The 16,033-nt window shown below is 36.9% G+C and overlaps 1 protein-coding gene across 2 annotated transcripts in view; it reads right to left on the reverse strand.

The window, feature by feature from the left end:
* Positions 1–8,926, reverse strand: part of EIF2B3 (eukaryotic translation initiation factor 2B subunit gamma) — a 111,148-nt gene extending 102,222 nt beyond the window's left edge. For both annotated transcript variants that reach the window (XM_019716551.2, XM_019716550.2), the window contains exons 1-3: positions 8,811–8,926; positions 5,973–6,129; positions 1,851–1,996 (exon numbers count right to left, since the gene is read on the reverse strand). In XM_019716551.2, coding sequence (XP_019572110.1) covers positions 1,851–1,996; positions 5,973–6,120 — 294 coding nt within the window. In that variant the 5' untranslated portion in view covers positions 6,121–6,129; positions 8,811–8,926. The remainder of the gene's footprint in view (positions 1–1,850; positions 1,997–5,972; positions 6,130–8,810) is intronic.
* Between the last annotated feature and the right edge of the window lie 7,107 nt (positions 8,927–16,033).

Below are 16,033 nucleotides of genomic sequence, written 5' to 3' on the forward strand. Positions count from 1 at the left end.
ATCCATATAGAGAAAAGTTAACCTCTATCCCTACCTCACACCACATACAAAATTAAATCAAGATGGGTTATAGATATAAATATAAAAGCCAAACCTGTAACATTTTTAGAAGTAAACATAAAAGAATATCTTTATAAGCTTGGGATAGGCAAAGATTTCTTAGACAAGGCACAAAAAGAACTAATGATACAAGAAAAAATCAGTAATCTGGATTTCATCAACATTTAAAACTTCTGGTCACCAAAAGACACCATAAAGAAAGTGAAACGGCAAGCCACAGACTGGCAGAAAATGTTCACAACACTTATCTGACAAAAGACTGCATCTAAAATATATAAAGAATTTCTATAATCAATAATAAAAAGACAAACAACTCAATTAAAAAATAGGCAAATGCCTTGAACAGAAACTCCATGAAGATAAACAAATAGGCAATAAACACATAAAATGGTGGTGAGCATAATTACTATTGGGAAAATGTAAACTGAAACGACAATGAGCTACTACTACTACATGTACACCCCCTCGAATGGTTAAAATTAAGAAGATTGACAATATCAAGTATTGATAAAGATGTGAAGCAAATGCAACTCATATATTGTTGATGGAAGTGTAAAATGGTACAACCACTTGGAAAACAATTTGGCAGTTTATAATAAATAAACCCTATAACCTAGAATATTTTCACTGAGACTTGTAGAACAACGTTTCCAACAGCTTTATTCATAATGTCCAAAAATTAGAAACAACTCAAAAGACCATCAACAGGAAAATGGGTAAATAGTGGTATATTTATTCAATGGAATACTATTCAACAATAAAAAAAGAATGAACTGCAATATGAATGAATCTGAAAAATATTATGTTGAACAAAAGAAACCAGAATAAAATCGTATGATTCCATTTATATCTAGTTCATGAACAAGCAAAATTAATGTACGGTGATAGAAATCAGAACAGCAGTTGACTCTAGAGGTGTGGGACTGACTAAAAAGAAGCACAAAGAATATTTCAGAGGTGATGGAAATGTTCTAGATTTGGGTAACCTGGATGTATTTGTCAAAACTCATTACTTTGTATACTACTCAATCTCTGTGTATTTCACTATGCGTAAATTATTCCCCAATAAAGGGTGGGAAGGGGATAGGCCATGTACATTGCTGCATTAATTTATTCGTTCTTTAGTGTACAGGTAGATGGAACATGTTATTACATCTGTTCGCAGTCACCAGAAATAGCAGAAGAAAGTCTGCCTCCCAATTCAAACAAGATGGCAACATTATCACACAAACTGAATTTTTTCCAAAGGACATTAATTTTAGAATAATTTATGATGGCTCTTTCTCAATTTATAGGCCACCGGCCACTTGGGGAGACTGTGTCCTCATATCCACATGCCCTTGTTAGTTTCTTAATCATGGGAGACGAAAAGCTCAAATATTATCATGTAAGGGGATCTGGAATTTTTAAAAGTTCCTTTGTACTTCTTTCCAGTTAATCTGTCATCAGCAGAATCCACTGCTACCCTAATTTTTATCACTATATAACAATTTTGCTTATTCATGAACTTCATACAAATGGACTCTTTCAAAGTAAATTTGAAGTATATCTTTTTTTTATAAAGATGTATTATTACTCAAAAATATTGGAAACCAGTGACTGACTGAGACAACTAAATGTCTAAATCTTCACCAGTAATCAAACTAGAAACAGTTGAAGAGTACATGGGCAACAAAGTATGTGATGCAAGAATGTATTTTTAAAAAAGCATTGTAAACTATAATGCACTGGAAAAACATAAGACGACATTTATCTTCAATAAACAATAAAAATCAAGAAATGGTTTTCACCTTAAGTTTTGGATATATATGGCGCAGAGAATCTGCAGTTCCTTTGTCTGCTTCATCAGGAATACACACAATATCTAGCTTCATTTTCATCTTGAATTCTGCAGGTAGAGCCTTTTGGACATCCCTGGTTGTAACGACAATGACTTCTACAGTACAAAAGGAAAAATACAAAAACTCTCATTCATTTAGACAATGGTTTCACTATTTCAATTAGAAATGGTGTTTCTAGATTTAATAATAACAGCTAATATTATTATGGAGACTTTTCAATGTACTTTACATGTGTTCTCTCAATTCTTACAACAATCTCATTTTACAAATGAGAAAGCTTGGACTAAAAGTTGTAAATTTATTCAGGGCCGCACAACTACGTAGTAAGCAATGGATTCAAGATAAAATTCAGGTCTGTCTGAATTAAAGTCCACACTTTAATATATGACATGCTACTTCTTAGCGTGAAGAATTCAGAAGAGCGTTCATCAAAGCATATACAAATGGGAACACTTTTAAATCCTCATTCACTACAAAGAAAGAGCTATCACCACTTCCCACCAGATAACCATTACTGCTTCACTGAGGATCACAATAAACCTTAGTAAGAGGCAATTTCCCATAACAGAAGACTTTACCTTATCCATACAGCTATTGACTAATGATACAAAACTTGGGGTTTTGTCATGGATCTTTGGTAGGCTAATGTAATCCACTGCAAAATAACATGTATTGCTAACGTCTGAAGACCAGATTTTAGCATCTCTAAAGTGAAACAATTTCCACTTGTTCCATGATAGTTCCAGGTCACAATTATCTCTTCCTTTCACTGTAATCATTCTTTTCTATTTTCTTCCCTTCTCTTCTTTCTTCCTCTTTCTTTTTCAACTATTTAAACTTCCTTCCTCCTTTCTTCTTTCTTCCTTTCCCCACTCTGCTTTTTTGTCACTAACTCACTCATCCATCCAATAAATACAAATGCATGTAATATGTACAGGACAAATAGGCACTGAGAATTCAGAAATGAACTCAACATGGTTCCTATTCTTAAGAAACTTAACATGGAGAAATGAGACATGGAAGTGATTAACTGAGAAACATTTCATGGAAGGGATGCCTTTTGAGGTAGGCCGTGATGAATTTAAGTCCAACAAAAATTTCTTCAATACATACTGCATGTAAAGTGCTGATGTTAAAAGATGAATTAGACACAGTACCGACTCTCAGAGAGCTCAGTCTCCCATGCCATTAACTACAGCATAAAACAGGTCTTGAGAGGTATGAAGATAGAAAAACAAAGTGTGATGGAAGCATAGAGGACAGGGTGATTGATGCTGTTGGGGATTTCAAAAAGAAGGTGACATTTCCATAAGTTGGAGAGGACATTTTAGGTAGAGTGGATAGAGTAAAGGGAGTAACTGCAAATATGGGATAGCCAATCTAATAATTTGACCAAGACTTTTCTGTATGGAGAGAGACAAATGCTAAGCAGGGCTACGTTAACGTCTCTAAAATCATGAACAATATGAACAAAGTGAATGCTGACTTGGTTATTAAACTCCAGAATCCTATGTTTAAAAGGCATTCTCTAATTTCTGAGTGAGCCTCAGGGAGAAGGAATTTTTCTATTTAGTGGGTAGTAAATATACCACAAAAGGCCACCCCCAAGCATAACTACAGATATAGCAAAAGTAAAACAACAACAAAATGTTACAGATGACAAATCCATAGTTATTTTTAAAAATTAGGATATTTTAAAGTGTACTAAGGTGTGTCCTTCACCTGTAAGACTGAGCTCTAAAAAGAAAATCTCTTCTATAACATGTCTCTTAACATGAGTGTCATACAGACTACTGCATAGAAATATCCCTGGGTCTGTCTCAGGAAGGCAATTCTCACAGTGGAATGAACACTGGGTCACAAGACTGGGCCCTAGGATCTGGCAGCATCTGGTACTATATTAACTATAGACCACCTCAAACTCATTGTGCCAAAGCTGAACTCATTATCTTCATTCAAACCTGTTCCTGTCTCTTATTGCCTTTCCTAGTTACCAGCATCCCCATCTACCTAGTCACCCAAGCAAAAAGTAGAGGGAATTCTTCCCTCTTTTTCCATTTCCCTTCCTCTGACTCATCAACTTTCTCAAATGTTCCCTCTTCTCCCTCCTTAATGCTACTTCTTTAGTTCAGGCCCTCTTCATTACTGGTGTGGACTTTTGTATCAATTTTTTAATTTGTCTGTTTATAGTCTTGACTCCCTCAAATCCATTCTTTATACAGATTCCAAAACAATTTTTTAAAATGCAAATCTAAGTTGTCATATTTATTACCATAAAGTTGTTCATAATATTCCCTTATTATTTTTTAATGTCTGTAGGATCTGCAGTGATGTCCCTTTACTCGTTCCTGTTATTAGTAATTTGTGTCTTCTCTTTTTTTTCTGATCTGATTAGAGATTTAACAATTTTATTGATTTTTTTTTCAAATAATCACCTTCTGGTTTTATTGATTTTCTCTAATGCTTTTGTTTTCTATTCCATTTATTTCTGCTCTTAGCTTTTTTTTTAAAATTTCCTTCTTTGTACTTATTTGTGTTTCATTTGTTCCTCCTCTTTTTCTAGCTTCTCAAAGTAGAAGCTTAGATGATAATTTGAGCTTCATTTCTTCTTTTCTAACATAGTGCTTAATGCTATAGATTTTCCTCTAAACACTGCTTTAGCTATATTCCTCTATATTCCTACAGTATATTTCATTTTCACTAAGTTCAAAATATTTTCTAATTTCCCATGTGATTTCTTCTTTAACTTATGGTTTATGTAGAAGTATGTGGTTTAATCTCCAAATACTTAGGGATTCTCTTGGTATCTTTCTGTTTTTGATTTCTAATTTAACTCTGTGGTCAGAGACTATCCTTTGTATGACTTTAATCCTTATAAATTTATTGAGACCTGCTTTATTTAAAAAAATATGGTCTATCTTGGTAAAAGTTCTGAATACTTGAAAAGAATGTATATTCTGCTTTACTGGGTGGAATGTTTTATAAATGTCAATTAGGTCAAGTTGTAGAAAATCCTAAGGAATCTATAAAAAGCTATAAGAATTTAAGTGTATTAATAAGCAAAGTTGCAGGATAAAAGGTCAGTATAAGAAAAACTGTTATTTTTATGTACTAGCAACAACAAGTGGAAATTAGAATATAACAATTACCATTTACAATAGCATAAAAAATATAGAGAAAAATTTAGTAAAGTATCTATAAGTCCTGTAACTGAAAACTATAAAACATTACTGAAATTACAGAAGACCTAAATAAATGAAGACATACACCACACTCATGGATCGAAAGACTGAATATTGTTAAGATGTGAATTCTCTTCATATTGATACATGGATTCAATTCAATCCCAATCAAAATCCCAGCAACCCTTTTTATATAAATTGATAAGCTGATTCTAAAATTTATATAAAGACACAAAGGGCTTAGAATAGCTAATATACAAATTTAACCACATTATACCTTTGTTTAAACCTTTCACTGGTTTCCCACTGCTTTCAGGAAAAAAATCTAAATTCCTCAACATGGAATACAAGGCCCTTTATAGCATGACCCCTGCTTATCTCTTTCACTACATCTACTCTTTCCCCTTACACTTTATATTACAGCCATGTAAAATGAATAGCACTTTACACAGTGCCACACAATTGTCACATTACACAATGATAATTTATTTATATGTGTATCTCTTCATTAGTGGAGATCAGGACCTGAGTGTCTTTTCAATTCTGTACCCCAGTGCTTAATATATTACTTGGCACATATAGATTCACAGTAAGTACTGACTATGAGGCACTTGGATTCCCATTCTGCTCTTTCTGATATCCTTACAGGGTTCATTTTAGATCATTGTGGACACCAGCTCTAAAATATTAACACTTAGTGCTATCTTCTCAACCTTTTTCACACAGCAATAGAGTACTTCTATGTTCCTCATTTCAAGAGGCCAGTCTCCAGCCAACGTTGAGTCCTAGTTTTCTCTCATTCATCCTCTCTCACCCTCATAAAACAGATAAACCATTGGGATCAAACAGCCTAAAAGTTTTACGAGTGCATCTCATTGCCATAGCTCACCTTCAAATCCAACACGCTCCAGCAAGTTCAATGGGTACCAAATTAAAGGTTTGTTCCCAACTGGAAGCAGAGGTTTGGGAATGCTGGAAGTCAGGTCTGTCATCCGAGATCCCCCTCCAACTGCCATTACTACTGCTTGAAACTCCATTTTTACAAACTGCCATCACAGAGAAAAACAATTAACAGGGGAAAAAAGTAACAAAAATCAAAGCATACACAGTACTAACACTATTTCTATTTATGTTATTGATACCCATTTATGTCAAATACATCACTTCCAATTCCAGTAACCAGAATCATAAAGCTCCTCAGCTGCAGTATAAACATTACTTTTATCATATTTTCTTACTTACCAGTATATACTCGCAGCTCCAGCCTGGGAAGATGGGTTGGAGGAGGGATAAGAATTTTAAAACTCTGGCCCTTGCCCTTGAATTGCTCACAATTAAGTGGAAAAGACAAATTCAGTAAATTGCAATACACTATCACTAGTGTCATGGGAGAAATATACTCAAGATGCAGTAGGCAAATAGTGAAGGTAATACCTAAGTCTATAAGAAGGTAATGCTTGAGCAAACTCTGGAAGGAGTAAAAGTTTACCAAGTGGGCTTCTGATTCAGTTCTTATTCCTTGAAAAAATTCTTAAAACTTCTGGCTAAAGGTCTCCGAAAAGTATGAAATGAGTTAAGAGTCCTCCAATAATTCAGCAATCTGCTCCCATCTTCTCATTACTCCCAACTATGAAAGATATTACTATAAACACAAATGCAGGCTTGTATCTTAACCTAGATTTGCAGAGCCCAATTGCACAAACAAACCAAGTAATTCCTTTTTTCAAACTCGAGGTAATAAATGAAACTGTTTGACCTTCAAAAGAATCTCTCTACAGCAGCTACCACAGAGGCACAGTAAAAGGTCATAAATCCTTACTGATTTAAAATAAAAATGCCCTTTGACTTACAACGAACGATGTAACCTTTTAAATACAAGAGTGAATGCAATGTTCAGAAAAAGAATTTATTTAACACCAAACTGGCGAATAATGTTGCACCTTTATCGCAATTATGATTAGTTCTGGGCCCCTCACATCAATATTTAAACTGCAGCACTTACACTCAGTACACCTAAGGCACAAAGTGAAGGCTCTTGTACAAAATCCACCCTGAAAGATAATAGTAATTATGATTAAAGCAAGCATTGCCTCAGATTGGAATTCAACTTCAATTTGGCACTATATAAATCCCATCACATCTGATGTTTTTAAGAAAAACACCACTGGATCCTTCAGGATCAAAAGACCTGAGTTTGAGTTCTGCTTCTACCACTTATAGGTGATGTGACCAGGGGCTCGACATTTAATATTCTCAGCGCCCTCAGTTCCTAGAAGGGAGCCTGGTGGTTAAGTTCACAGACCCTTGAGCTAGACTGACTCGGTCTGAATTCCAGCCCTACCATGTATTAACCGTGTGAACTAGAACAAGCTACATAACTTTTCTATGGCTCAGTTTTCATTTTCTAAGTGAGGAAAATTACAGTTTCTACTTCACAGAACTGAGGTGAAGAGTAACTTAGTTAATCTATGTAAAGCGCACAAAATAGTGTCAATCTCACAGCAAGCACTATAAAAGTGTTTGGTATTATTAGACAGAGGCTAGATCATGGAAAGCCTTCTGTGCCATCTGAACCGTGCTGTTCCATAATTCTGGTTTCTGTCCTGCTATTTTTGCTTCCTAGGTGCCTTTCTCCTGTGCCTAATAATCACCTATGAAACAAATTTTAAGACTCAGTTCAAGAATCATCTTGCCTAAAAAGCCATTCCCACCCTTCCCATCCTACTGGTAAAAGCGACTCCTTTTCCCTTAGGGGCTTCCACTCTACCATGTACAGATTACCTGTCTTTACAGGGTTTAACGTGTATGTATTTAAGTGTCTATTTCCTGTGAGTTCCTTGAAGGGAGGGGCTGTATTTGTCATCACTGCATTCCCAGTACCTAACACAATTCCCATCAAATACCAGACACTCAGTGTTTGTAGAATGAGCATCTGTGAACTTCACAACAACCTGTATTAAGACGCAAGCTCAAACATGTGCAGAAGGAGCATTAGAACACAGGTCACTAGTATCTAAGGTTCTTGCCCTCAGTGAGGCACTAGGTGATAATCATGAATGTAACTAACCATGATACTAGGCAGACTGTCAAATGCCTCAATGTCACTGCCACGACACTGGGTGACAGGATTCAAGGAAACGAATCTCCTCAGCCTCTCAAGCTTTAGAGGAGGTGGTCAGGACATCTCAGGCATGCTTCCATCATAGCATCCATTGCCTGCTCTGTTTGTAAGTTGGTAAGCTAAAACACTGTATCATAATTGGTTTCTCATCCAGACTTTATTGCATTCCTTTTTATACTTCATTGCCTTGCACCTAAACCACTAAAAATAGGCATAATAATGAATGACGGGCTGACGCGGAAAGAATTCAGGCACTGTGCTAAGGGCGTCTGGTCCGGAGTCTGATGCTCGCTCACTCGCTGTCACTTCGAGGAGAGCCTCCCCTCCCTGAAACTCAGTTTCTCCATCTGTTGCACAGGTGGTTGGGTCCGATTCTCCCCAAGTTCCCTTCTAGTTCGGACACCTGGTCCCATGGCCGGGTCGGGCAGGGACTCGAGCTGGTAACTCTAGGGCTCCGCACCCCTGCTCACCCCCTCAGGCCCTCCTCCGCCGGGCTCGAAGAGACGCCTCGCGCAGATACCCCACCACCACCACCACCACCACCACGCTGCTCACCCCACCAGCCAGCTCGAAGGCGACCTGGCAGCGCAGAAGCCATAGCTTTACCTCAGCTCCTGGTGCGCCACAACCGCTCCCGGTGCTCTCCCCACGCCGCCTCCGACTGGCAGCCCACAGGCGCAGGCGCGCGATGGCCGAGCTGATCGATGCGACGCGCGGAGCAGGCCTGCGGAGAAGGACGAGCGCCGAGCCGTAGATTGGGCACCAGAAGCGCGCGCGCCTCCAGGAGGAGAGGAGGCGGGGCCGTCATTGCTTTTTCGTTCATTCACAAATCACCAACACCCATGGAGTGTTCTTCCAAGTGCAGGGCTCCTGGAACCAGATTGGAATAAGTCACTGCCTTCCTTCAGAGAGTTCTCTTTCTAGGACCTGGTTCCGACTACCACTCGCTGAAAAGAGAGCTCACAGGGAGATGCAGTTCTGGGTTAGCCAGTGGAGAAATCACCAAATACCTTTGCAGCCCAGAGATTGCCAGGGCTTTCTATGTCCATGATGTGCAACGTGGAGACTCACGACGACTTTCAGAACCAGACTATTATGGTATGGAAAACATCCACGTTTAGCTATCGAAACAGTGGGTGATGGGTGGAGGGGGGTCAGCAAAGAACTCACTTGAGGCGGTGGCACTGAACAATGGCTTGAAGCGAGTCAGGTGGATATCCTGGGTGAGAGCTTTCCAAGCAGACTAGCCAGCAAGTGCAAAAGCCCCGAAGAGAGAGACTGCATGTTCAAAGAACACCAAATAGGCGAATATGACTGAAGGGAAGTAAGCCAGGGGGAGAATGAAAGATGGCAGAGGAGGTCAGAGAGGAACGAGGGAGAAGGTAGAGAATTCAGATTATGTGAGTCTTGTAGGTCATTGTGAGGACCTTGAGTTAAACAGAGCAGGAACATGATTTGACAGGTTTTTGAGGGATCACTCAGGTTGCTGTATTAATAAGCTTTCTGGAAGCAGGGAAACCACTTAAGAGGCTGCAACTGTATGAGAGACCACAAACGCCTGAGTCCAGACAACTCCAACAATTGTGAGAGGTAATAATAAAATAATTGTTGTTTTAAGCAGTAAGTTTTGAGGTGTTTTGTTAAGTTGCAGTAGATAAAAAGAACAGTGGTCATTCTCTTTCCCACGCATCCCTGCAATTTCCTAACCTTTTGAAAGCTTCCTCTTTTTCTATCCATCTCTTAAACATTGAGTTGCTTTAGGTCCTTGCCAGTTGGGAGACAGTTGAATTTTTGCAATAAAAATAAAGGAGTTTGACTTTATTCAACAGTATTTATTGAGTGCCTAATATGTGTCAAGCAATGTCTTAGATGCTATATGCTGGGGATACAGCACTCAACGAGAAAAACAGGGCCTGTAATTTCCCCCAGATTTTCAGCCTGAAGAATAGGAGCTCAGCTTAGATCGTGCTAAAAAAAAACACACCCAAAAACCAAACAAAAAAACCTGAGGGTCATATCCATAAAACCAGCCTATCCCTGCATTGCCTCTGCTTCACTTTAGGATGCTGGTGATCAGTTATTAAATAATTATTTATTTTAACTCAAATATAACATCAAGTGTTTCGGTAAAAGCCAGCCATGGAGTGATTGATTTGGCCACCGGAAACCTGAAACTTGCCTACTCTTTCCTTCTGCAGCAAGATTCTTTCTCTCCTTGGTATTATATTAGCTCAAGCAAGCAGAAGCCTTGGGAATTACAGCATGGTTTTGAGGTGAGAACTAGTCATGAAGTAAGAAGAGCATTCAAACCCATATCTAGCATCCATTTTAAATGCTCATGTTTAAACTAGCAAATGTTTTCGGGGAACTATAGGACTTTCTCCTCCAGTTGAGGGACATAGTCAAGGGATTGCTTCATTAAACTCATTTTAAATTATTCCCTTAGGGCAGTGGTTCTCAAACTTTTTGGTCTCTGGACACTAAAAATTATTGGGACCCCAAAGAATTTATGTTTATATGGATTATATTTACTGATACTTGCAATGTTAATAATTCAAACTGAGCAATTAAAAAAATTCATTTAAAAAATAAAAATAATAAAACCACTATAATGATAACATAATATTTTTATGAAAACATATAACTGTTTTCAGAACAAAACATTTAGTGAGAAGAATGCCATGGTTTCACCTTATATAGGTCTAATGTTTGGCTAAGAAAACAATTGAATTCTCCCATCAGCTGAGATACATTGTTTTGGGTGAATTATATGATGAAAACCTGACCTCATACAGATTTGTAATTAGAAAAGAGAGATATCTTAATAGCTTGCAGGTACTGTAGGTAATTGTAGGTATTATTCTTTGATACTACACCAAAACTCAATAATTTGTAACAGATTAGTTGTAACATAGAATCATATCAATGAGCATTTTATACTCTGTTATAATACTTGCACTTTGAATGGACATTTTATCCATGCTTGATCTTGCATCTTGATGCATTGATCATTGTAAAATACTGGTTTGCTGAGGTATGCAGATCTTCTCAAGGTTGACTCATACAATATTTTCAAAATCACATTTGCTAATATTATATTACCACCAATCTCATCAGAAAAGTTCTTAAATTTTGGAAAGCTGGCAAGCTTATGTTGACAGAAGTTTTCCAAACTTCTGATTTTTCTCTTGAAAGCTCAAATATTATCATTGGCAACAAATACTGTTGTGGTTTTCCTTGAAGTGATTGGCTTACTTCATTTATTTTGATAAATTGTTGGCCATGGTTTTTCAGTTGTTCATTCAAGTAAATATAGTGTTCTATGAAAAAAGCAGTAGTTGACAAATCAAACAATCACCCAAGTACTTTTTTTAGAGACAACCATCATACATCATTAGTATGCACAGAAGTGTTACATGTGTAGTTTCCATTTCACCACATAGAATATTAAAAAGGTGAGTGACCAAGGACCAAGATTTAATAAAATTATTGCTTCATCAAAGACATTCTTAAGTGAAACTTACTTTGCTTTATTATTATTTTTATTGCAAGTGTGTGGCAGTGAAGAATACAATGACTATTAGCACAGTTTGGTATCACTGCATTTGCACCAGCAGTGCCAATATTGATATAATGAAAGGGCAAATAATGTTTTAGTATTATGAAAATAGTTTTGATCTGACAGACCCCCTGAAAGTTTCTTCAGGACTCCCAGAGGTCCATGAAGCACTTTAAAAACTGCTGCTTTATGGATTCCTTCTTTCTGGCTCCCATTGCTTCTAGTACTTACATTATGGCACTCACCACAAAGGATTGTCATTTCCTTTTTCATGTCTTCTCAATCACCCTGGGAGCCCTTTGAGAATGAAGGCTATACCTTTTTGGCTTCTTTGTCCCCAGGTCCTAGTACAGGACCTGGGACATGCTCAGTAAATAATAATGAATGAATTAAAAATTTCTCATGAATTTTCCCTTGCCCTCTCATTTGGTGGTGGGAAAACTGGGCTGAAGGCCTGGGTCATTGATGGTCTCTTCTGAAAATTGCTTCTTACCAAGTCAATCCATATTATTATCCCTCATGCCTAACCTCATGCTTATTATTTATTTTTTATTTATTAATTACACAGGAAGTACTTAATAAATGCTTATTGAACACAGGCTGTTTCCTATGTTTGTTTCATGCTCATATTTCTTCCCGAAGGGACATTTGTGTGTATGTGTATGTGGTGGGGGAATAGTTTAAGAAGGTCAAGCTCTAAAGGTTTCTTTGAACTGTGGGAGACAAAAGAAACCTTTTAAAGTTGGACTGGGGCTCAGAAACACTCTTCCCACGGTCTGCAAGAGAGCTCTCTTTGGGAATTTGCTGGCCATGACACAATATTCATCTATTCCATTTGGCTGTGGACTTGTTAGTGAGGCAGGGAATTATTATTTTTAGAGGGCTGAGTGAAAGATGAAAATGAAATGAGAAACTCTACTTTGGCAACCAATTGCAGGTCCTAAAATATTTGTGTTTTATTTTTGTACATAAGCCCAGCAGTTGCCCAATAGATTCATAATAAGTTAGAGAGCAAATGATGCTACAGTGTTTATATAGAGAGCTTGGAAAGAACCTTCATTAATTAGGACTTCAATATTTCCTTTCAAGAACACAGCATTTTCATCATTGGTGGTTTTAAAGGTCAGCATCTGGACATTTTTGCTCTAAACTGATGGGTCAATTTTTAAAATAAATGATTCAATCAGTTTGGTGATATTTCCTCCTTTATTGAAAACAAAATTTTTCAGATGGCTGATTTTCCTTGTTTTTAAATTGGAAAGTATGGTTTATGGGTCACAGTTCATTTATTTGTTGAACAACTATTTACTGAGTGACTACTATGTGCCAAGAATAGTTTTAGGCTCTTAAAATATATTAGTGAACAAAAAAGCATCCAGGCCTAATCCTAACAGGGAGAGGAAGTCTAAATAATAAATGAGTAAACTGTACAGTACATTAAAAAGTGATAAGAAAAAGGGAATAAGAAGTTAGGCAGGAAAGAAAGACAGGAGGAAAACATGTTGACAGCTATAAAGTCTTAGTTTTATACAGGTTATTAAAATTTGGGACTTATATCTCATTTAAATCTTTCTATAACTTTCTATCTAATAAATTTAGAAGCAAATACAAAAGTAACAGGTGATAAAATGGTGTTCCTTCAGAAACTCTCCTCCCTAAAAGCAATGAGAATACTGTCAAAAATGTCAGAATTAAGTTTTTTGATGTTCATTGTGAGCAGTGAATTATGTCACTTCTTTCAGTGTGTTCGTGATTAGTCACTGCACATATACAGACAGCAAAGAATGGAGCAGTTTTGCTTCCTTGCCTCGCTGTGATAAACCCATGTGACATTTTAAAAAAAAAAGAATAATTGAGAATTGGCCAACAAAGTGAAAGTGCAGCAAAGAAGTTAAAGATGATAATGCTGGAAGTGAAATTCAAATTAAACATAAATGGAGTTAGAGAAGAAATAGCTGATCATGGGAATGTGGACACTGCCGTCATGAGAGAGTATAGCTATGCAGCCAGAGGAACTTAGTGAAGGCAACTGTATCTACATAAATGAGAAAAGGGATTATGACAAAAAGGATGAAGATGTCCCATAGGAAGTGAAGCCAGCAAAACACTTCACATTAAAGTAATTCTTAGAGATATTTCATGAGTTTCAAAGTACATAGAATAAAATGTTGGAAGCTGATCCAAACTTAAAAAGGAGTATGACAATTCATCAAGACACAGTGAAGATACTTGTTCCATATTATAAGACAAAAGAGGCAAGCACTGTTCAAATTACTCTTGGTAAGTTTTTTACAAAGAAAAAAATTGATTCTCAAATTTTCTAATGCTTCAGGTTACAATATATTAAATATACAATATACAAATATACAATATACAAATATAGTTTTACTATTTTTCCTGTTTTCCTGTACGTAAGCTACAGTAGAGAGTTTTTGATGTTTGACAAAAATTTTAAAGATCATAGAACAATGGTAATTTCTTCCATTGATTATTAAGATCTCTTTGATTGGTTACAACTTGCAGGGTCACTTTTATAGTTTGGCACTACTGTACTGTGTAAAAGGAGGATTTCTTATATGTAAAAAATTTAGCATAAAATGATGTATGTGAAAAGGTAGCATTTCAAATTAATAGTAAAAGGATAGATACTTCAAAAAAGGAAGCTGAGGACACTGGTCAACAGCTAGTATGTGATAAAGCTAGGATATGAATACAGGCAAGCTGACTCTAGAGAATGTGCTCTTACCTAGTACATTATATTGCCTTCCCATGATATATATCCAATAAGTGTTTTCTTCCATAAAGATTTTGACTTGAAATTAAGTGGCAAAGTACAAATCAGGAAATCATTTGCAACACCTGACACAACAGACAAAGGGGTTAATATAGAAGTTATAGCACCCTAGTTACTATGTCAGCAGGCTTTGGAACGGGCAGACCACCAAGCTAAATCCTAGCTTTATCAGTTAGTACTTATATGACCATGGCAAGTTATTTAATTCATCTTTACTCTGGGTTTCTCATCTGGAAATGGGCATAACAATAGTACTTACTTCACAGAGTTGTTCAGAAGATAAAACTAGATAACAGATGTGCGGCACCTAACACAGTGCTTTGCTGTGCTTATTAGTTTAGTACTGTGCAAAGATTGTTATAAATCAATAAGGAAAGTATAATCAAACCAATTGAAAAATGGACAAAAACACAAAAATGCAGTCCATAAAGAAGAAAAACAATTGCTCGATTTGGTAAATAGTCAAAGCAATGAAAATTAAAATAACAATCATAGCATTTTTTCAAACACATTAAATTGTCAACGATTTTTTAAGTGCTAATGCCCAAGGTTGGTAAAAGTTTAGGAAATAGACACTAAAGAGAGTGAAAATTGATAAACTGGCAATTTGGCAGTTTGATGAAGCGAGCTTAGGGTTATTCTAAGGAAATAATCAAATAGGTATGCAAGGATATATGCAAGAGGATGTTTATTGTAACATTTGTAGTTTTCAATATCGAAAATTTGTTAGCAACCTTAATGTCCATCTGTAGTGTTTTAAATGAATAAACATGAAAATTCCTTACAACATAATACAATGCAGCTAATAAAAATAATGGTTAAGGGGGCCGGCCTGGTGGCTCAGGCGGTTGGAGCTCCATGCTCTTAATGCCAAAGGCTGCCGGTTTGATTCCCACATGGGCCAGTGGGCTCTCAACCACAAGCTTGACAGTTCAACTCCTGGAATCCCCTAAGGGATGGTGGGCTCTGCCCTCTGCCCCCTGCAATTAACAACTGCAACTGGAACTGGAGCTGAACTGCGCCCTCCACAACTACAATTGAAAGGACAACTTGAATTGGAAAAAATCCTGGAAGTACACACACTCCCCAATAAAATCTTAAAAACAAAAAACAAAAAAAACTTCCAACAAAGAAAAAAAAAAAAGCTTGAACTTAGGTTAAAAAAAAAAAAAAAAAAGGTTAAAATGAGTAGCCCACTTGTCCCAATGGCTACCTTGGATTACTCCCTGCCTCCAGTGTCTCCCTCTCAACTGATTCTCTACAAAGCCACCAAAGGTAAATCTAACCTCACTGTCTTGCTTGACACCCTCATGACTGCTCACTGCAAAATTCTAAAACGGTCCTCTAAGGCTGGAGTCTCTTCTCTTTTCCCTCCACACTCTAGGGGGACTCAATATGCTTCTCAGTTGGCCTTTGTGCCCAGTTATTCTCCCTAAGGATTTAGCATTTCACTGAGCCCCATTGGTTAGAATCATT

This window comes from Rhinolophus sinicus, linkage group LG06 (assembly GCF_036562045.2).
Source record: "Rhinolophus sinicus isolate RSC01 linkage group LG06, ASM3656204v1, whole genome shotgun sequence".
Taxonomy (NCBI): Eukaryota; Metazoa; Chordata; class Mammalia; order Chiroptera; family Rhinolophidae; genus Rhinolophus; species Rhinolophus sinicus.